Source organism: Eulemur rufifrons, chromosome 6 (assembly GCF_041146395.1).
Source record: "Eulemur rufifrons isolate Redbay chromosome 6, OSU_ERuf_1, whole genome shotgun sequence".
Lineage (NCBI taxonomy): Eukaryota > Metazoa > Chordata > Mammalia > Primates > Lemuridae > Eulemur > Eulemur rufifrons.
The window spans coordinates 73426320-73450788 of record NC_090988.1 but is presented as its reverse complement, the minus strand read 5'-3'; the positions used below and the strand labels follow the sequence as shown (position 1 = coordinate 73450788).

The following is a 24469-nucleotide window of genomic DNA, read 5'->3' as shown; positions in this document are numbered from 1 at the left end:
GGTACTTTTAAATAGCTGAACATTATTCAGTTTTATGGTTATATCACTATGTATCCCCAACTAAAGGATATTTTGGCTTGTTTTACTAAATTATTCTTTGCTATGATTCATAATGATGCAATGAATATCCTTGTTCATATATCTCTGTTAAGCTCTCCAATTTTTTATTGATACAAATTCCTAGAAGTGAAATTACTAAAAAGATCTTACCTATTTTTAAAGACAAGCTTGAATCCCTTCCTTTCCATAAACCGTGGCTTTACTCTCAAAGGCCACACTAATAACTCTAATCCACCTAAAAACATTGCATTGTTAAAACATTGCATTGTTTTTCTAACATTCTCTTTCAATAGTTCACTCATTTGACAAGTTTATCTTGAGTTCTTATTATGAGTCAGCCTCTATGCACAGTACTGAGGTAATTACAAAGAAAAATAATCCATGGCCCCCCTCCATTAAGAGAGAGTAATTTAGTCAGAGAGATAGGTAGGAGGACATGTAATTACAATTTGTGTGATTTGCGCTATAGGGGTAAGAGCCAGGTACAAGTGCTGTGAGAGCAAAGATGAAGTCACTGTCCTGAGAAAGAGAAAAAGAGATATGTGACTTTAGTCCTTAAAAAATGAACTGGGGTGGTGGTGAGCATTCCTAGGTAGAAGAAATTCCATGTGCAAAGGCACCTGGGCATGGAAAATGGTGAGTGTACTCAAGACCTATTGAGGTGTTGATTGTGATAGGAGCCACGGGTACTTGGGATGCCTGTCAAAGGATAATTCTTATGCAATCTAAAATTTGAGAACCACCCTGTAAAACCCCTGTTATTACTATCCCCAATAAACTGCAAACTTTTCCAAGGAAAGGAATCATGCTTATTCATTTTATGTCCACTATACCTTGTATAGTGCCTTGCAGGTCTGCACGCAAACATATAAATGAATCAATTAATAACTCAACTTGTGAACATCTTTTTAAAGTTGGTTTTTCTCAATGAAATATTTAAATTTAGAAACTTTATAATAATGCACATTTTATTGCAAAAAACAAAATAAAGGTAATAAAAAAATCACTGATATCCTCACTACTATTACACATACTCTCTCTCTCTTTCTCTCATACATACACACACATACAATTATAATTTTGCCTTCTAGCCTGTTTTTATCCACTTCCTTGACCCATTTCCTTGTCACCAAGTAATCAATCTCAATATGATTTGTAATAACTGCCACATCTGTGGTTAGATATCTAAGTAGTTTCCGTATTTTGATGTGGGAAACTGATATTCACCTCACCTGCAATCACCCTTGGCCAACCACCCTTACCTTTCAGCTGGACTGTTGTGTTGCCATGGTTCCCCCTTCCTCAGGGGTAGTGTGATCTTATAAAAACAGAGATCTGTTCAGAATCCTTTAAACTTACAATAACATCCGAATGCTCCACCCTAGGTCCCTGCTCACCTCTCTCTCTCCTCTCTTCTCAGCCACCCAGGTGCTTAGTCTCTGTCTTCCTGCCACACAGCCACACAGTTTCTCAAACACATCAAGATTTTTTCCACCCCAGGTCCCTCACGGAGGTCAGTCTTCTGCTTTGAATGCCTTTTTCTCCCACTCTTCCCTCTGTGGTCTTCCCACCTTTAGGTTCTTGCCATTAATACCTTCTGAGAGACCGCTTCCCTAATGACCCAAGTAGCACCCCTCCCACTACCCTGCACCCATTTATGACAACTTGTAAATAGATATGTATGTGGAGGGAGGCTCGCTTATTTACTTTCCTACTCCTCCATTGGACTACATGCTTTGCAAATGTAGGGATTTTGCCTGTTTTATTCACCAATGCCTACCCAGACTTAGTATAGAGTCTGGAACACGGTGGACTCTCAAAAACGCAGAGTACCCTAGAGATAATAAGCGGAGATTTTAAGACACTCAAAGGTGGTACCTGCACCAACAGCATCAGCATCACCTGAGAATGTGTTAAAAATGCAAATTCTCAGGCTTCAACTTGAGCTATTGCTATCAGAAGCTCTGGGGTGGAGCCTAGTCATCTATTTTTTTAACCAGCCCTACACATAATTGTGATATTCCCTAGTTAGACAACCACTGTTTTAAGGTATCTGCTTAGAAAGGAAACAAACATATCTTATTTAAAAGTTGATGCAGCCAGAATTTCTTAGAATGTGGAATATGTGGAATTTGAAAGTTAAATATCACTGAATGTAATCTTTAATTTTATTGAGGAAAAAAATGTCCAAAGAGAATTTTCTTTTTTATTTTAATCTAACAATTAGTCTAGTTCTGCTTATAAGTTTGCTTTTAGATAATGAAACCTATATATTTTTATGAATATCAAGTATAATCATGCAGCACGTTTTTCTATTGAAAGAGTCCTCAAATATGAAACCACTTTTATACTGACAGCTGGATATTAATTTAGCTAAAATTAGGTATAAGTACAGAAAAATTGCATTTCTTATTTCTCTCAAGATGGTTCAAAAATGAATTAATCTAGATGACTTATCAGACATTTACCTTCAAAGTGAATTTTTTCCATCATGATTTTAGTTACTTTATTTAAAGGGAATCAAGGTTTTCCACATTTGGGGTGTTTTATGAAGTAGAGCTGATTCATCAAATCACAGTATCTTGGGGTTACAAAAAAGATAGAAAATTAATCTTTGAAGATGAGACTCCAAATTGGATTCAAAACACCTGAGTTACCGGACCTGTATAACTGCATAGAGTGTGATTCTGAATACCATGTAATAATACCTATATCCATGGAAAGAATTAAAATTATGAAGCAAGTATAAGTATTTCATAGAAAAGTAAAAAAAAAAAAAAGAACTAAAACTAAAAGGAAAACAAAATATTGATTGAATTTCCATAATGTAACAGGTATTGTATTAGATGCTGTTCTTAGACTATCTTGCATTATTCTCTCTCCATCCATTTTTATTTGCTCAAAATCATAGTTTCTCTAGATTATCTAGCGAAGACCCAAAGCCAAGCCTTTCTCAATGGAATAGTCTATGATGGAACATAGACTTGGGTTCTCAATGAAATAAACATCTTTAAATGTGTGAGCTTTAAATATCCCCTTAGTAGAAGTAATTTACACAGCATACATTTGTATCTTTCCCGATCACTGATTTTTATATTTCAAATATTACATAAGGAATACTTTAAGTACCTATTTTTCTTAAAGAAAAGAACATTTATTTCCATACAAAATATTACCCATTTTAAGTGATCTAATCTTGAATGTAGACATAGAAGTTGACACTCTGCACCAAATAAAAACATTTGACATTTTTAAACAAAGAAATAAAAACACTTAGACAAAATTAAGTATTTTATCACCTTTAAAACCATGAGAAAATACAGACAGCAGTTTGAAAACATTTTGTTCCCTAGATTACATCACAGTGAATTTCATACCTGTGTCAATTGTTTATTTTAGCTAATGCTATGAGATAGGCATCTTTAAATTCAGATTTTTTTCTTAGACTTTCTACTTTGATGTAAATTTCTTAATAAAAAACCTTGTATAAAAATAATTCCTTAAGAATATTTTAAAATACTTATTTTTACAAATAAATATATTTTACATACTTTGGAATCAAGAACTATTTTGGAGTATAATTTGTGAATAACTATTTCAATGAAATCAATAATGAAACACATTTAAAAATAGTCAAAACTTCAGAGAGGTGGCGTTTGTTTTGCATGCAAGATAAACATGGATGCTTAAAAAAATAACACATTTAGATCATAGTATTTCTTATTTAAAAATATGCATCTAGCATTTTGAAATAACAGATACAATTATTCCCAATTCTGAAATCAATAGTTTGTTATTAATTAGCTTCCCTATATATGTTTAAGAAAATAGAAAAGTAATACAGAATTCCTAAATTGATGCACTTTTAAACATACCACAGTCAGAATTCTGGGTTCAGCTGCATTAGGAATCCTTCATTGCTGACAACAGAGTCTCAAATGACAATCTTCTTTAAAGCACTCTTCAGTGTGACAACTGAAAGTTCTTCCTTCCATCGCCTGCCTTTTCCATTAGCTAGAGTGTTACATATTGAATGCCACACAAAGCATTTGACTGGAGGGTTTTTAGACTCCAGTCTCTTTAAATGCCTGAGTCTGAATAATGATTTTTTAAAAAAGACAACTCATCCCTTTATAAAAAGTTCTGTACTGCTTTTTTTATTAATTCAGTTTTAGGGGTTGGTTATAGGGTGAAGTAGGGGGCTGCCTTCACGTGTCATTGGTTAAGAGTGTCTATGTATGATTCACCTAAGTGACATTTAGTCATAAAATGTCAGTGACATTCTGACGATTTTACTGTCAATTATTAATAATTTATTGCATATGTCATTTGAATGAGCTGGGCAGATTAACATAAAAGGTGAAAGGTGTGTTTCAGTTTGAATAATAGAGGTCTGGAAACACAACTAACTTTTTTATTGGTGAACTGGTAATATTTTTTTGATAGCTGAGTAGAGTTCATCAGAATTTCCTATATGTTTTCCAGCTTTTAAAGGAAATTGCTTAATTTCCTTGTTCACTGGAGAAAGGTATAATAGAAACCTTTGTGGTTTCCGAAAAATCCTGTATGTGTTAAACTTGCTATTGCATTATATTGGCTCTGGACTAACACAATGATATGACTGTAATCTGAAAGTAACAGAATTAACTGTTAGCTAAAAATAAATAAACAGATAAAATTGAACGCTTTTGCCCCCCTGTGGTTAACATTCACATGATGACATGCAATAGAGTATTACATTTACTTCGGTCAAGAAAGCCTCCACAGGGCAGCTTGTAATTGGGACTGAAAAGATACTGAACCTACAAAGCAGCAACTTAATGGATATGGCCTCCAATTTATCAGGATGCTTAAAAATTGATTTTCCAGCAGTTTCATGAAATAGAAAATTTAACTTCATACAATAGTTTGAAACCTTTAAATAACAAATGGTAGATTATTGTAATCCACCTATGTTTAAATTGCCTATAACATGAAGAGATTAATAAAAGCATATAGATTTTCCTGACTATAAACTCTTAACTGGAATCCTGGTTAGGATAATGCAAGAAGTCAACCACCACAACAAAACAATTAATGGTAATTAATTTTTAAAACCCACAATTATCAAAAATTATTCAATAGACACAACAATGCTTCATTCTGCAGACATATTCTTCTCCATTAACAACAGTGATAACTGCTCAAAATATTCGTATTTTGATTGACTCATCTGGTGGGATTAAGAAGTCTGTATGCCAGAGTGAATGGAGAAAGAGGACATGGGGAGATGAAGGGCTATAAGCAGCAAGAAAGTGATGGGTATTTTACAGTTTTTCAGGATCTAAGCACAGGAGCCTCAATTTTATTATTTTTTCTTCTTATGCATAAAACATCAAAGAAAGCACAATATTTGTGCTCCCTAATGAATATGATCATTTCCCGGTAATATGAACATGTTCCCTAACTACCTAATATACTTGTCTCGTGGCCTCTATAGCCCCAATGTGACTCCATTACGTACAGTTCGGCACAATGCATGACAGTGAGGTCCCTGTATATAATTCCCGACTACTACTTACCAGCTGTATGATAACAGCAAAGTTACTTAGACATCTGAGCCTCCCTCCATTTCCTCACCTATGAAATAGGGGTAAAAAGTGGCCCTACCATTTAGAGTTGTTGTGAGGATAAAAATAATAGAAGTCTTCAACAAAATTCCTGAAAGGTCCTTAATAAATTTTGGCTGTTTCAATTATTTAATATTATCATTATTATTAATGTTGAAACTCCCAATCCAGTGGGAGTTTCTTCTGCTACCCATACAACCTGGAAGGCTTGGAGGTGGGAGATTAATGTGTTAGATTTGGCTTTTAATATGCTCAAATAACATAGTTTCTAATCTGACTTCCTTTGCTGCCTTCATGTCTAAGCCATTGAAGAACTGGTTTGATGTGAGGCTATCACTGATCCAATATATAAATATCAAGTAGAACAATTATCTGCACCATTTAACTGCTGTGCGCATATATTAATTTACTGAATCTTCTTTCACATTCTTATAAACATATGCAAAACTTCTGCAGACAAGTTATTGTAGCTCTCATTTTAGAGAGAAAGTCTTCCAGGGGAGGCTTAGGAAATATACCACCCAAGATGAACTCTTAAGCATTCATGGGGAAAACCAATAAATTGGTGATTTGGGAAGCTTCCTGTATGTCTAATTGCTATGTGTCTAGAGAAAGAAAATAGCTTTGGCATCTTATTTTGTGTCCTTGTATTGCTTATGAAATAAGACTTCTAAAATTGATAGCTACATTTTTTCCTGTACAGTCTTTCAGGGTAACTAAAGATATCTATTCCAACTAATCCAACACTTACCTAATTCTGCTGTCACAATTATGATGTTTCATGTTGTGATCTCCTAGCCCGCTGCTGTAGACATATTTCCGCTCTACACACAGCTGCTGGCAGATGTAGGAGCTTTTCTAGAGGCGAGCGATGGGCTTTTTGCTCTTGGTTTGTTTTCTGATTGACAAGGGGCGTTCCCATAAAGTCATGGACTGTTGTGCATTACCCACACAATTATTAAAATGTAGAGCTGTCCTACTTCAAAGCAATGTGTTAGGGTTTTAAAAAGGCATGAGTTATATCTGTGAGTGTATTTCCTATAGTTAACTATTGAACTGGAGGTAGAAAAGTCCAGGGTCTGGAGTCAAAGATACATGCGACAATCCAGCTCTATTCCTGCCTAGCTCAGAAACTTAGGCAAGAAATGTATCTCCTTAATCTTTACTTTCTTCATTGGCAAAATGAGAATACTACTACTTACTGTCATTGAATTATTATAAAAATTCAATGAGATAATGCCTATAAAGTGCTTACAATAGCTTCTGGTACATAAGTGATCAATGCATATTAGGGGGAAAAAATTGAAATGCTACTTACAATGATTCCCAGTCTAAAAAGGTGAAGTTCTGAATTGCTCTTGTTTTGTCAGTGTAGCAAAGTGGAAAAGCAGTTTTGGGAAACAGAACCATCTTATTTCAAACCCTGTTCAGTCATTTACTACCTATGTGAGATCTAAAAACGGTAATGGTAATATGATAATACTTATGACTTAAATCTAAGAATATATGAAGTAAGGTTTATGTCATTTGAACGTTACCACCCAGTGATAAGCACTATAAACATCTTCTGTATATAATTCTAAATTCCTTCTCTATGAAAAAGAGCTAGATATTTTTATAGCACTGGCATCATACTGCACATACTGTTTTTATAACCACTTTATTATATAATCATATACTGTGATCATTTCCTATTATCCTTAAATAGCTTGGAGATCTATTTTTTAACATCGTTCTGCCTCGTTGAAGTGCATTGCTATTTTTAATGTCATCTTTTACTCTTGAACATATAACATAAGTTCTTCCCACCCCCACCCCAAATTACAATGTAAGAAACATCCTTAAACATAACTGTTTGGGCTAACATCTAATTACATTCTCTGGATAAATTCCTAGAACTGGGTCAAAGAAAAAGATTACATTAAGGTACCAAACCCTTATTATCAAATAGTTTTCCAGAATATTCAGCTTAATACACACACCTACCAGTAAAGAATAAAAAGTGACAGCTTGTTGTTTGTAATATCAATACTAGGTTTTGTTGGGTTTTTAAATATTTTCTAATTTTGTTTAAAAAACATTGTTTACATTTGTATTACTGTAATTACTAGTACTGCTAATCATTATATATGGTAAAATTAAGTTGCTTTTCAAATTTTTTATTTTTATATTTACAAGTTATATTGTTATAATATTTTTAAAATTAAGAATATTAGCCATTCCTCTAGCATATATAGTCCAGTATGTCAGTTCACCATATCTTAAGTTTATATCTTTTCCATTTTATCATAATTTTGAGACTGATATATTTAGTATATAAATAGTCAAATGTATCAAGCTTTCCATGATTAATTTTATCATTAGTTTAGAAAGGCCGTTTATAAACACCATTTTTCTATTTTGTGACTAGAAGGAATGTTTCTATTTTTGTTTTGCTTATTTTCAATATATTCACTTGAGTTTATTAACTATTTAGCTCTCCAATAATTCATTTGGTATAAGATGTGAGGTAGGCATCTAAAAATAATTTAAACCTTTGCAAATAATTGACCAGTTGTGGGAACATTTGCGCATTTTTTGAATGATCGATATTTCTTTACTGATATGAAGTGCTACTTTTATCATAACACGTACCACTCCTCCCCCCTACAAACATGCAATGTACACATACACACCCCTGACACACACATTTCGGTTTAAGCAATCCATAGAAAATATGGAGGGAGTCTGGAAAATCTTATACTGAATCTCCTGGAAAATCTACACTAGCAATCAGCTAATGTAGAAGAACTCCTCACCATTTACTAGGAGAGGTTTCTGAAGGTCAAAGTCAGTACTACAATGGCACAAGGAAGAGAGGGCCTCCTGTGGTTGCAGGGAGAATAATGTTCCCCTCAGTATCAGACAAATACTCTGAAAACAGGATCAGGCATCATTTGGGCTGCTAAAAAAGGAGTCTACTTAATATTAGGCTAGAAATTAAATTTAAAACACTGGCCAAAATGATTAACGAACCAAGGTGATATTCTGTGTCTCCTGTTTTATATGAAAATTAAATATTTAAAATGCCATTTAAAATAACATTATTTAATATAAATAAAGAATTACTTCAGGTTCTAAAGTTAGAGAAATGTTAATATTTTCTTTAGAAACTATCCCAATAAATGCAAATAAAATTTATCCTCTTGGGATTTCATTTCATGTATAATCTTGTCAATTAAAGCAGCTACATAGGGCCAAGTTTAGTCATTTATCTTGTAGTTTAAGTCACCACTATCTCACAGTTTCTGGAAAAAAAAATGTAGTAGCAAGTTCAGAACACTAAGCCCTGTACATAACGTGGAGGCAAAGAGCCATTCAGCAAATGAAATAGTTATCAATGTCCACATGAAAAGTACACCACAGGAGACTGCAAAGGCCATCTCCTTCCTACCTTCTCCACCACAAAACCAGTGTCTCCAGTATTACAGAAAATTAGTCCTCCTACCCATTGAGATAAAGATGAACAACATCTGCCAATGCCAGTTGACACAGTCAAATTGAATGGCTTTGTGATCTAATTTTAATGAACTGCTAAAATATTCATGCCAAAATTTTCCTGGCCCATAACCTCTTTCCTGTCTGATTTGATACCCAATATTTTTTTCAAGGGAGAAGTCACTGTAATTTGAAAAATGGATTCATATTCCCACACTCATTATTGGCAATATTTGTAATTAATTTTGGCATCCCAAGTGACAGTGGCAGGAGTAAATGCTTCACTAATGTCCATTACAGAAGCCATAGATTCTTCTACATCACAAGCTCATTCCTTCCAATCTAGATAAAATAGATGCTCCCTGTAAACGGTCCACATCTAGAGGCCTCAGCTGATATGTAGAACAGGGCTCCTTGGTGGAGACAGGGATTCTAGTTGTAAGGATCATGCAGGTGGGTATGAGACCCTATTTTCTAATGTTATTCATAGTGTTCTTTATATTAATGAGATAGAAAAAGGCAATATTTACCCAAATTATCTGAAAAATAATCCCTCTCATCTGCTCTAGAACTTTGCTTGCCATAAGGCCAGGTACTCCAGTCTATGAATTTGTGGGATCTTCCTTTTCTAACATTACAAAATTGCCTCCTGGAATTTCTTGGCCACCGGGTGTGACAGAGCTTTTCTGTCAAGAGGTAAGCAAGAAAATAAACTGGCTTTTTAAAAAAAATATTGATCTTCACCAACTTTAATAGATGTTTGTGACTGTGGCTAACTATAAAGATATATTTTAATTAAAAATAATCTTGGAAGTTTGCCCTGATTTAGTGTTTTCACAAAGAAAGCACTTTTTAAAATAGAGTTTTAAAAAGAAACAATTTTATGGAACCTGGAGAGAAAAAATTATGTTTCCAAAGAAACTATAGTAAACCAATTATTAGATTCTAGCCTTGTCCATCGGTTTTGAGTTTTTGTTAGTTGCCTACAATTTGGACTGAATCCCGCGAATTGTTTTCCTCTATTTTTTTTTTTAACTTGGACTCAATAGAATTGCCATTATCTTTTTCCTAAAGCCCTGCAAGCATACCTATAAACATCAAGTAAGAAAAATCTGTCAGATTGCCACTGCCTACTTCCAATTTAACTGAAAATGCTTTGAGTTTAACATCTAGACACCTCAACTGGATGCCCTTCAGACTCTAAGGAAACTGGTTTATAAACCCATCCAAACATTAACCTTTGGTTTTCTTCTGTTTGAGACCTCATCTGTAATGCCATCTCTTAGAATGGGAGATAGCTATTTAACTGATCTAGTCACAGGACTCAGAGACAGACTAATGAAGATATGGGACAATATATTTAAACTTGCTCTTTTCTGTTTATCCCTTTTTTTTTTTTCACTCCTTTGTCTATCTGTAACCTCTAATGAAAATTTCTCCAAAGCCATTTGCTTGACTTTTAACATGTGAAACTTTTTAGTTTCCAAGTGGAGACTTCAGGAAATTAGAAATATTTTATCCCAAAATATGTTTCTTTGAAATATTTTCAGATGGCTGCCATAGGTACAACAGACAGAAGTAATGCTACAAAGCTGTCTTTTGTGGGGAGGGAAATTTGCATTTGTAGGAAATCTCCATTAATGCAGCCAGGTCTTTCCTTGACAATCTAAGAAAGATTAACTGAGAGTCTGATACCTTTAAGGGTCTGAAAAGAAACATTTACTACCTATTTTCTCTGAGGGCTGCTTGCTATCTGAGAGGCTAAAACCACCTTTGTTAGTCAAACTTCCTTTCTCCCTCCCATAATCTGCTTGGCCACCCAAAACCTGTTTTGCCACAATCTAAGCCCCTATTCTTTAAAAACTTCTATACTTCATTGGGCAGTCCAGTCTTCATTCTGGAGGCTCCAGTGTATACATGGTGAAATACATTTGTATGTCTTTTCCTCCAATTAATCAAAAAAAAAAAAAAAGGAAGAAACAATTTTAGAAAATTTTGGATAGATTGTTTAGATATGATATGATTTAGATTATTTAAAATATACTCGGGCTCTGTAAAGTTAAATAAATAACATGAGTATGTTGTGACAAATTCAGGGACAATTTTGCAAATCTTCCCAGAAACTGAGGAAGAATTAACTTTATGTTAACAATCATTCGCATCAGCCAACCTGCTATCCTTTAACATGTATGGCTGTCTACATTATCTTTTGCTGAGAAATAAATCATCCCAAACCACTCTTTAGCTCATGATTCTGTGCACAGGTTGGGCTCAGCTATGTAGTTTGTCTGGTCTCAGTTGGGATTTCTCATGGTTCTGCTTTCCTGACCGTTGCTGCTGGGTTCTCTCATATCTCTGACTCAACTGGGATAACTGTACTCGTTAGGCTCTGGTTCACATGTTCTCTTATCCTTCTCCAGGCTAGCTGTCCCTTGTCCACATGCTAGAGGCAGAATTTCAAGAGAAAAAATGGGAAAGCAGATCTTTTGAGTCGAAGGGTCGGCACTGACACAATGTCACTGCTGCAGTAGTCTATCTGCCAAAGCAAGGCCCAAGGCTAGTTCAGTAGACTCTATCTCTCCAAGGGATGAGCTGCAGTCTTACTGAAAATACAGTGAATATAGGGAAGAAAAGAGTGTAGCTAATTTTCTACCTGTCACGATGCCTCTGAGATATTTAAATATGACTTCTATTTTAAAGCTTGAGGCAAGCTAAATGCAGACTTAGACCATATTTAGTGTTGTCTCTAATTCTTAGAGCTTCTTGGCTTTCTCCACTGATATGTGTGCCTGCACTCCTGAACTGCGTCACAGTCAGTACTTGGATAGCAAAAGCTGGCCAGTGTTCGCCATCTTTCTCTGTCCTAGAGAGCTAAGCTTTGCAAGAAATAAAAAATACACTGTCATTTCATCATACTAAAACTGCCCTATATACAACTAATAAAACTAATAAAAGGCCATAAGGTGGGAACTGTGGTAGGGACTTGAACTCTGCAAAGATATAAGCATATTTAAAATATATATATAAGCAGCCATTGTTCCCTAGCTTGCTTTCTTATAATTGCTAATCAGGAATCGTATAACTAATGGTCATAAAGATTCTTAGCTTTCTTCATTGCTCCCATAGATAACATCACCCTTCTGAAACCTAAGGCTAGCCTTTGAGATATCTTCCAGACCATGAATTCCAGTGGATCAACTGACCCAACGAGACCAGTGGCCCATACCATAGAAATGTCTGTTTCCCAACGCTGTAAGTTCATCCTCAGCCAATCAGGAGACCCAGGTCCCAGGCCCTCTGTCCACAAGGGCTATCTTTAAAAATGCTGACCTAAAAATTTTCAGGGAGATGGAGTTGAGAAATTTTTCCAATCTCCTTGCTTGGCACCCTGAGATATTAAATTCTTTCTCCACTACAATCCCTGCTGTCTAAGTGTATTGGCTTCATCTTGAGCAGCAGACAATGAATCTTGTTGGTCAGATAACACTATTAGATATCAATATTGCAAATATGTTTGATCCATAAAATACTAAAGAATTTAGGATAAATAACATGCTAAAAATTTATTATTTGAAGAAAAATATTTAAAAGATACAATGTCATGAAGATTAATTCTAAAATATAGTTACTCATAAATATATTTATTTTACAAAATTATTATAAGCAGTGCATACATGACAAAAATTAAAATTAACCACCCTGACTCTCAACGTCACTCAGAAAGTATTTCCATGATGGTTGACAAATCAAATTTTCCAACAAACTAGTAAAGAAACTAGTCAGATGTTTTTCTGGATTTCTTTGTTGTTTTTACAATTTACAAGCCCAATAGAGCTTCCTCATAAATTCAATATAAGACATCACCTTGGAGGTGTGATTTAGGATTATTTGTTATTTTCCTAGATTATATCTAATGGCAAACTTTGTTAGAAAGTTCTGTTTATTTTCCGTAATCTAATAGTTGTCATTAATCACTATGTATTATAGTTTACATTTGGAGATATTTTCTGTCTTCAAATTTGGGCTCCCTTCCTGATGACTCTTTATGAACTTGTTTTGTCATCTATAAAACGGTCCAAGAACTACCTAGCTGAGCCCAACCTGTGCACAGAATCATGAGCTAAAGAGTGGTTTGGGATGATTTACTTCTCAGCAAAAGATAATGTAGACAGCCATACAAGTTAAAGGATAGCAGGTTGGCTGATGCGAATGATTGTTAACATAAAGTTAATTCTTCCTCAGTTTCTGGGAAGATTTGCAAAACTGTCCCTGAATTTGTCACAACATACTCATATTATTTATTTAACTCTACAGAGCCCATGTATATTTTAAATAATCTAAATAATCTTTGCAATTCAGTAACTATTGTGAAGAAATAAAATATTAGTTACATTGCATAATATGCATAGTGCAGATTGCAACCAGTATAATCAACACAAGTGAATGATGCTCTGAGGCACAGACCTTCAGCCGCACAATTGTCTACCTACCTACCTATCTAAACATGCTCATTTCAACCACATGAAAGTTGATATTTTGTACGTTAAAAATGAATGAACATTGTCAATTTCATAAGATCCAACTTAATATATATGGTCTAATATATACATACACATATACACATATATACATATGTAATTTAATGGTGGGGTGTAATAAGAGAGCAAGGTCAACAAATATATAAAGTACAGGGTATCTAGATACTAGTCCAAACAATAGAAGTTTAAGTCATTTTTTTTCCCCCGTGGCAAATGTATACAAAAAATATTTTCTAAGCAGTTTATTTTGCTCTTCACTTGTAGATAAGATTTGCAAGTAGCCTAGTTAAATAACTTTTAAATATTTTGATTTTTGCAATGAAACCCCTTGTTCAAATGGAATTTGTGCTTCGCTCTAACCTATGAAATTAATAAAAGTAGAAATATTTTGGTAGAAGCTGGAAGAGTAAGTAACCCAGGTGACTCATGACATTCTTCTACAGTTTAAATAGATGCGTAACAGTAGAAAGGGACATAATCAGGCAGATTCAGTAGGACATTATAATAGGATTTCTTGGACTGAACTACTGTGATCTCTTAGCACCATAACATGACATTCTTTTATTTTAATGTCAAATCCAAAACATACATACAGGTCTGTCTTTTTTGTTTTAATTCAATATTCTAAAGTTTAAATCTACTCAAGTGGGACTTGGGAAATGGCTACTGTTAAGCAGAAATAAAATGGTAGATATCATTGGTAGAAGGTGGTAAATTTTAGAGAAATAAATACAGATTTTAATTAACCTTAGTTCATTTACTGATTATGTGAGTATATTGTGTTTGTTTTCCAATTAGTGCAAAAGCACCTTAAGGAACAACACCTCAATTTCTCTTATAACTGCTCTTTCTCTCAGTTTATTTGGAACAATGCTTTACAGATAGTAGAGACTAAACATCTGTTGTGCCAGTCAGACAGACACAGGGAAGCAGATGCAGTAAACACAAAGAGATAAAATCCTGATTTGCAAAAAAAACCTCAGAATTACTGGACAGAACAGTAACCCCATTTAAACCAAAACAAATTGAAATAAGGAAATTTGGCACAATTATCCTTGCACCTATTTATTAATTTGGTCTCACTTATGATAGTAATATTTAAACTCTGCCATATTTCTTCACTCACACGTTGGTGGGTGACTAATAGAGACTTGCAAAATTATTCCAAGGTAAACAAAATCAAACATAACAGCATAAGTGATACTCAAGGATGTGAGTTTTAGCAGTGAGTAAAAAGTGAAACCCAAGTCATCCCTTGTGTTGAACTGCACTTAATATCCAAATTTCCTTTTACCAAGGCATTTCCACTTTAATCAACAGGAAAAATGGGGATAGCAGGTGGGGAAGCAAACTTAGCCTGAGCCAGGATTTGTTTTAGAAAGCATCAAAAGAGAACTATGGATCAGTTACATTTGTAATGATAAAAAGAAGCAGCATCAATTTAGTATTTGGTATTGGAGGACCACACTCAAATGCTTTGAAGAGTCCACAAAAGCATTTTTTTTTGAGGGAGGGTGGGATTGTTCAAGCTAAGAGTTTTTTAAACTGAACTTTAGTTTAGTTTTTGTTTGTTGGTGGACTACATTTCCAATGAGGTATTCTCAGTCTCCAAGTTATTATAAAAACCCACCATATACTCTGCTTTTACTCTGCACCAGACACCATTCAACATGGTTATTTCATTTTGTCTTCAAATCATTTTGTCAAGCAGATAGCATGATTCAGATTTTAGAGACGAAGAAAACAATGTTCAATGAGTTTAGTTAACCTGGTCAAGTTTTTAGAACTAGTAAGCAGCAGAACTGGAATTCAAATTTTTGTCCATTTGATACTAAAATCTATGTTCTCATTAAATCATGCTGACTTTCAAAACACATGAAAAATGAAGGAGTAAATCCTGAAAGAGACTAATATTGAATAAATTTACATTTCGGAGTCAATGACTTGAAATTCCTGTTTGATGAAATAGATATGATGAATATCAATGAATATGATATCTACACATAATATTTCACTTTTGAATCCTTACAGATACATATTAACCTATATGTTCTCTTATATTCGCCAACATAAAACCAATCATGTCGACTAATATCGAAAGGCTTTAAAAGTTATGGTCCAAAAATACTCATTGATAGCTGAATTTACGTTACCTTTTTTGTCTTGAATTCAGATTTATCTTTGATAACAAAGTCATTAATGAGACGAGATCGGTCATAAGTAGCATGTTCTGATTCATCCGTGTAATCCTTATCTTTTCCTAGGGCTAGAAAACAAAGAGAAAGTTACATCAATTTTTATCCTTTTTCTTCCACTTTTTCTCTTTAAATGTACTAATCTCTCCTTTTTCACAGTTTCTCAAGGTTTAGCCAATATATATATTGGGAAGTATACATAATTGTGTGGCATAATTTTCATAATCCATCCATTTGATGAATAAGCACATAAAAGTAATCACATTAACGCTTGCCTGTCATTGTATTAATGCTGACACCAACAGTGACTTTCATTAGAATCAAATGCATCTGTGCTCTTTAATGTACTTCAGCTTTTTTAAAAATAAAATTAGAACTATACAAATTTCTTAGATACATCATTTGTTTTGAACTTAAAGATATTTGTAAGAATTAAATAGATTCCTAAGCATTTGTTTATTTAATTAAAAATGGCATTGATTTTGTTTTCTTAAAATCTGGAAAGTTTTATAAATGTGAATTTGGCTGAAGGTTGCAAGAAATCTGAGAAACCATAGAAAATATGCTAATAAACATTACAATAAAGATTTAAAAAAATAGAGCATTGAAACAACTGCTAAAAAAGAAGAGAACATTAAAAGATGATGGCTGTTATAAGAATAGTGAAAAATGAGATACTAAACACATAAAGATATATATGAATAATAAATAAGATATAATTGATGTAAAATAGTACAAAATAGGAAATCTTTATGGTGGCCGTAAGTATGACCAAGAACTTTGGACACACTTAACAAAGTTTATATTCCACAACATATAAATACCTCTTCAAATTCAAAAACAGATTGCTGTTTATTTATCCTTTCAAAAAAATCAAACTGTCTTAAACAAAGTTATTTTATTGAATCTGTTCATACCTATCAAACATGAATTTTGACATAGACACTATTTATAGTGTTTTTAAGAGTTCAAGTAATTGACTTATTGCACAGAAAAAAAAATTTGTTCATAATATATACATTAATTTATTTTATTAGTAATTCTTAAAATCTGCTATAACATGATATGTTATACCTTTTCAGTTAATAGTATCAGATTCTTAGCAATGATATTAACTAATATTGTACAAGTCATATTATGTCTTGGGATGCAATTAATGGCCAGTTATGTTAAAATGTTATAAGTATTTAATGTTTATACATATTAATTACAGCTAGACATATTAATTATAGCTAACACTGACTGATGGCTAATATTTGCTGAGTAAATACCATAAGCCAGAAACTTTGCATGTATTATATCCTTTCATCCTGATAGCAATTCAGCAAAGTGAGTATGATTTTCACCTACGTTTAATAATAAGCAAACGAAGATGCATGGAAATTAAGAAACATGCCAAAGTCACTACACTAGTATGAGGTACATCTGAACCTGAAACACATCCTGATCAGACTCTAAGCTGATTGTGAATATAGTATAATGTTTCCTTTAGATTTAAATAAATTACATTTCATTCATTCAACAATTATTTATAAAATATCTATAATATGCAAGACACTCTTCTAAGAGTTGAAGATACAGTAGTAAATACAACCCTGCCTGGTACCTTTTCCTTTCCCTGGACAGTGGAAGGATTCTCCCTGAGCTGCAAAGCCTGGAGTTGGGGGAAGAGTGATGCAGGCAGTCCCTTGGCTGCCTCAGCGGGTGTCTCACTGGGTCATATGCACCACAGGTACCCTGGCTCTAAGCCCAGCTCAGCATAAGGACTTGTCCCAGGACCGCAGTCTTCATGGCCTGACTGCTTTTCAATTTTTTTCCAGGCTCCAGGCCACTTTTGTTAGCTAGTTGTGGAGCTAGCTCAACTCAGACTCCTCCTGCTGGGGTAGAAGATTCCCCTCTAGCTGGAGCTGGTCTAAATGCGCCCTCCAGGAGCACTGGCAGAATTTTGCTCTCTGTTGTGTTCCACTGTGACAGGGCAGCACTGAGTTCCAACGCAAAGTCTGACAATCACTTTGCTCTCCCTCCGCTGATCTCACAGATTGTCTCTCAGTGTGGCCCTGCTAGGGGATGGGGGAGGTAGGGGTGGTATAGGCAATGCAAGACTATCTTTCCTGCCTTCTTCAGTGACTTTAAGTTGGTGAAAAACTTCCACAGATTTACTTTACTGTGTTTCATGAGAAATGAAATACATTAGTGTAAATTGTCATTTCATCTTTTATAAACATTAAATTAGTAATTAAATAATTTTTAGGGTTTACAGGACCCTTAGAGAGACTGGGCAAGGAAATTACGTGGCTAAGAAGTGGTGAATTTAGAATTAGAAGTGACTTCTTGTGACCCATTGGCATGCTTCCCCAATAGTATATGCCAATTACCTGTTTAACCAAACAAGAATTTCTTGCTTACTTTCTAATAACCAAAGAAGGAAAAAGATGGGGGGGCGGGGGGAGGGCGTGTGGAGAGAGAGAAAGAAAGAGATAGAGAGATGAGAGAGAGAGAGAGAGAGATTGACTAGGGGAAAGGGGGAGAGAGGGAGAGGAGGGGAAAATGGAAACAGAAATCACACTGTGCCTTACAAACTGGCAAGTTGTTTGGTAGCTGCTCCAACAAATTAACACCAAAATTTCAGTTTTCTTCTCACTTATATGAAAGGTCAAGGCAAGTCCATAGTTTGCACTTTTTATTTTCTCTATGTTGACTATTCTTCCACCAGTTTATTCATATGACTAACTGCCTCACCTTCTCAGATCTTTGCTCAAATGTTACTCCTATTCTCTTTACTAAAATAAGATCCTCCTCCCTGCCTTTGACACCTGCATACTTCCTACTGTATTTTTTACAAGACATACTTAATATTTTATGTATAATTTTTAAAATTGTTTTTCTTCATGTACTCCCTAAATATATACAACTATTAAGTACTCATAATAATTAAAAAAAAATTTAAATTTAAAAAATGAATATTTGTTGAATAACTGAATGGATTGAAATGCCCAGCAAATCCTGTCTGACCCATCTTCAAATTATATATAGAAGGCCGGGCGTGGTAGCTCACGCCTGTAATCCTAGCACTCTGGGAGGCTTAGGCGGGAGGATTGCTTTAGCTCAGGAGTTCTAGACCAGCCGGAGCAAGAGCGAGACCCCGTCTCTACTGAAAATAGGAAAAGTAGCCAAGCATGATGCATGCCTGTAGTCTCAGGTACTTGGGAGGCTGAGGCAGGAGAACTGTTTGAGTGCAGGAGTTTGAGGTTGTGTGAGCAATGATGATGCCACTGCACTCTAGCCAGGGCAACAGAGTGAGACTCTGTCTCAAAAAAAAAAAAAAAATTACACATAGAAGGTGATGATTTATCAAAATCTGATTATAGTTTATTAATCCAAGCCACCACCATCTCTTCAGTCAAAGTTTGTTAGGGTTTCCTAACTGATCCTGCTGTTTTCATCTTTTGCCCCTACCACATGGCAGCCAGAGTGGTCCTTTTAAAAACCTAATTTAAATCATGTTAAACCTCTATTCAAACCCTCCAATAATTTTGTAGCTCCAGGTAAAGCCACAGTCCCTACCGTGGCCCACTGGGCATGCATCTTCTGACTCCTTACTGACACTTGCCATCGATCTCCTACGACTATACTTTCATGACCTACAATCCAGCTGCACTGCGTTCCTTGGGGTAAGTATGCTTCACCACAGGACTTTCGCACTTGCTCCTCTCTCTGCCAAGAATGCTCAATTCCTGTTTCAGCCTGGGTTCTGCTAATTTGTCACCTCATCAGAGAATCCCTCCTTGACCACCGCTTCTAAATAGAATCTCCCATAGTTCTCCCTCTCGTCACAAGGATTTATTATTTTTTATTAATTTTATCAGCACTTGATTTCAAATGGTACACACATATATAATATATATGCTACATATGTAGATATATGTCAGCATCTGCCATTCAATTATTGCATAGACATATAATACATATATGCTGTATATGCCTATACATGTATATATAGATGTTTGTATATATGCATATATACACACAAATAACTAACCACATATATGATTTTATATGGATTTATCTGTGCTTGTATCTATCATGATATAGAAAGAGAGATGATAGATGGTTATATCTATCTCCTCCTATTATAATGCTACTAGTGTAGTGACTGTTCTGTTCATTGCTACATTCCAGTATTTAGTTCATTGTTTAGTACATTGTAAGCTTCTAATAATTGTTGAATAAATTGATGAATGAATGTTATACTTATATATGGGAATATTTTGCATCCATTAAACTGCTTGTTTTGCACACTAACATAGAAATTCTTAAAATATAATATTAAGTAAAATGTTTTAATGCAATTTTCACATATTTTCTTTTAAATATACTTTTCCTTCTGAATGCAACTTTATAAAACTGTGTAAATGTAAGGACAAAGAGTATAAAAAGAAGACAATATGAAAAAACGTAAAATATTTTATCCACTTTGACTGTGGATTAGTAGTTCCTCCACCCCACAACTTTTTTTTCTGTTTTTCTTGCCTGAAGGTTGTTTGTATCATAAATAGTAGAATTTTTAAAACTTTTTAGAGTTGGTATTTAGTGCCAATCAACATCTGAGATCCAAAAACAGAGAGAATCATATTGCATTTTGATTAACGAAGCTAATTCTTCTTCAACCAGTGGGATCCTCTGAAATACAAATGAAACCTATGAATGTATTTTGGTTCTTATTGAGGAAATAGATCCTTGTTTGTCTGAAATCCACCCCATGTGGTGATGAGACATTTCTTTCACATATGCCCAGAGCATCAATTAAATTTCAAATAAAAAGAACTGTTTAAGCAATAACACTAAATTACAATACCAATTATGTATCATATTTCCTCTTTTTTAAGATGCCTTTCCTCCCACATTTTAGCATTTCTGAAATCAGGATGAGGTAAACAGTCCATGTATTTAATTAACATGGCAACAACTATTTTTCCTAAAAGATTTTATTAATTTTATGATGCTTCTTATAACTGATACTCTCTTCAAATCTTAGGAAGGTGAAAAACTAAGAAAAACAGACTTTCAAAAAACAAAAACACATCTTTATGCAATAGGCGATAACAGAGAAATTTTATAATTTTGATTATGCCAAATAGAACTCTTGCTGCTCTCCAGTAGAAGAATGATAGAAAGACACACATCCATAAAAAATGGGGTTCTCAAAGCTTAAGAAAATCATTTTATATGTTAAAGCAGGAAGGCTGATATAGTGGAAAAAGAACCAATGTCGGTTTCAACAAACCCAAATTAAAATCCTGGTTTTATCATTTTGTCAATTATCAGCTGATGGCAGTGGGTCAGTTATATTTTTTTTCTCCTTTTTTTTAGAGATGAGGTCTCACTCTGTCACCCAGGTTGGAGTGCAGTGGCACGATCATAGCTCACTGCAGCCTTGGGCTCTTAAATTCAAGCAATCCTCCTTTCTCAGCGTCCTCAGTATCTACAACTACAGGTGCGCACCACCACATCCAGCTAATTTATTTATTTTTTTATTGTTTGTAGAGATGGGGTCTTGCTATTGTTGCCCAGACTAGTCTAGAACTCCTGGCCTGAAGCGATTCTTCCACCTCATTCTCCCAAAGTGCTTGGATTACAGGCATGAGCCACTGCACACAATTTAGGATAATAAAGCCTTCTCATAGAGCAGTTTCAAGGATTAAGTGGAGTAATCTATGTAAAGTGACTTGAACACATAAAGTACTGAATAAATATATGTTCTCTTCCTTTTGTTTGCTTTCAATTCACAATTTTAGTATTTAGAAACCTACAAAAAATATGTAACTTGGGGCTAGCAAGAAAATCCTATTTTCCATTTTAAAGCCTAAGTAGATAGGAAACAATGTAATTACCTTGTGTAAACTAACAAGAAATTCAGAATTTAATCTACAAATCCTTATTCTAATCATCGATTGTATGATTTATGATGAAAACTTAGATTGACTCCAGTGAGAATGCATTAAGTCTTTCAAATTTTGTTTGCAAACCAGCATCAGTTCAAAACTCAAAGGGACTGACTAATATAGCAGACTACTATGATTACAACATAAACCTTATAGCTATCTCTGGGAGTGCAATTTTAATAGCCAAATTATTCCAGTTCAATCATTCTTTTTTATTATAATGTCATTTTATTTTATTACTTTGTTACATTGTATTGTAACTGCAGGAGTATCTGGAAATGGATGAAGTAACTCTTGGAGAATTTTAAATGTGTGAGTCAATTATTAGTTGGCCTCCACTTATGTGCAACTGTGCTACCATTCCATACATTACTAATAACAGATTGCTCAAGGATTACCAGAATAGCTGAGGCTTCAGATTAAAATAGTAATGGCCTAAGGTTATTTTCATATTTTATAATGTATATGTTATCTATGATAAATACTTTCTCACTTGAGTCTCACAAAAGCTCCATGATTCTGCTCAATCTCTGTTTACAATATAAGAAGAAATGAAATATTAATATTTATCTCTCCATTTCACAAATCAGAAAAGTGAGGTATAGATGGTGTGTACCCAGGTAGTAAGCGACAGGGTTGGTACCTGCAACTTGACTTTTTGACTGGTAACAAATTCCATGAGTTTTAAAATTATCATCCTATAAATGTTCCCGTGAAGAGTAAATTCATATATGGTCTATATATGGTTTGCTCAATGGTTAGAACATTGTGATAATGAGGATCCAAACTTATTAACTCTTTGTGATTTCTTTGCTGCCTACTCTCCATAATCCTACTATCATTGCTTTAAAGCCCCACCACTAGCCAGTCACACGAAGGGTACTGATGGAGCTGTGCTCAGTGAATAAACCAACCCACAGCGAAACAAATCCTGCAGATAAACGGCTTTGCACTGTGCCAGTGTTTATTCCATCTACCATCCATCTTTCCATACATTCATCCAACCACCATTTATCCATCTACCTACCATTCAGTATGTAGTATGTATTAATACTAAGCAATATCAATAAGATGGATCTAAATAGCAATTATCATCATCTAGTGAACTTGCCATTTCTAAAGATAGTAATAGAATGGAAGAAGCATCTAAATAACTATTGGCTCATTAATTTATATATATATTTATATATTTATGGCTTATTTGTCATATTGTTCATGTAAGAGTAATGTTAGAAAGGTAATTCTACTACTTAAGAAGAGTGATGACTTCTAGGTTTTTAAATGCTCTACATAAAGTTATGTCAACACAATTTAAATGAAAAAGAGGATCATATTCACACAAGTCCTCAGTGAGAAAATTAACAAAGCACTGATTCCTAACAGGTGAGAAAATTCACTGTGATAAATGACATAGAAAGCAAAGTAGCAGGTGGATTCTACAGGTGACTCCTCAAAGATGTATGTGTGTATGTGTCAATATCCTCTGTCTTTCATCCATTCATCTGTCCTGTCACTAATCCTAAAATTATTGTTTGAGTGACTACGATGTACATGGTACTATTCTTTCTGGGGCTACAGGTATCAACAAGATTGACAAAGTCCCTTCCTCTGAAAACATAAAGAGGAGGTAGAGAAATAAATAAATAATTTCAGGCAATAATAAGTATTATGGAGAAAAAGAAATCAAGATTCAGGGACAGAAAGTGCAACTGATGTGAATCTGATTTATTTCGGTGTAGGGCCCTGGGAAAAGAACATGCTTATTATGAACAAGAGAATGTAAGGTTGAGCTGTCTGCAGCATTATGAGTGAAAAGAAGCATTAGGAAATAGCCTGGAGAGACCAGATCCAGATTCTGTAAGGTCTCCAAATACCATAGTAAGTTTAGATTTTAAATGCAATGGGAAACTTCGGAGGGATTCAAGCAGAGACATAATGAGATTTAATTTTCCTTTTGTTTATTATTTCAAAATATTACGGGGGTATAAATGTTTTTGGTTACATGAATCACTTTTTTATGCTTGAGTCAGTGTTATAAGTGTGCCCATCACCCAGAGAGTGTTCATTGTACTCAATAGGTAGGTTTTCACCCATCCCCCCTCTCCCCTCCCCGCTGCTTGATTTCCACTGAGTTTTACTATCCTCTATCCAAATGCATGCTCATAGGTTAGTTCCAATTTAATAGCAAGTACATGTGGTGTTTGTTTTTCCATTCTTTAGATAATTCTCCAGTTCCATCCAAATTGTTGCAAAAGGCCTTAATTCACCCCTCTTCACGGCTGAGTATTAGTATACATATACCAAATTTTGTTAATCCACTCATAAATTGATGAGCACTTGGGTTGATTCCACCTTTGCAATTGTGAATTGTGCTGCAACAAACATTCAAGTGCAGTTTGTCATTTTGATAAAATGACTTCTTTTCTTTTGGTTAAATACCCAGTAGTGGAATTCCTGGATCGAATGGTAGATCTACTTTTAGTTCTTTGAGGAATCTCCATACTATCTTCCATAGAGGTTGTACTAATTTGCAGTCCCACCAACAGTGTAGTGTATAAGCGTTGCTTTCTCTCTGTAACCAAGCCAGAATCTATTGTTTTTGGACTTTCTAATAAAAGCCGCTCTAACCGGGGTAAGGTGATATCTCA

The 24469-nt window shown here is 34.5% G+C and overlaps 1 protein-coding gene across 1 annotated transcript in view; it reads right to left on the bottom strand.

Moving 5' to 3' along the window:
- Window positions 1–24469, bottom strand: part of ANO3 (anoctamin 3) — a 355086-nt gene that overhangs the window by 140642 nt on the left and 189975 nt on the right. Inside the window, exon 5 of the mRNA XM_069471200.1 lies at window positions 15838–15950. Coding sequence (XP_069327301.1) covers window positions 15838–15950 — 113 coding nt within the window. The remainder of the gene's footprint in view (window positions 1–15837; window positions 15951–24469) is intronic.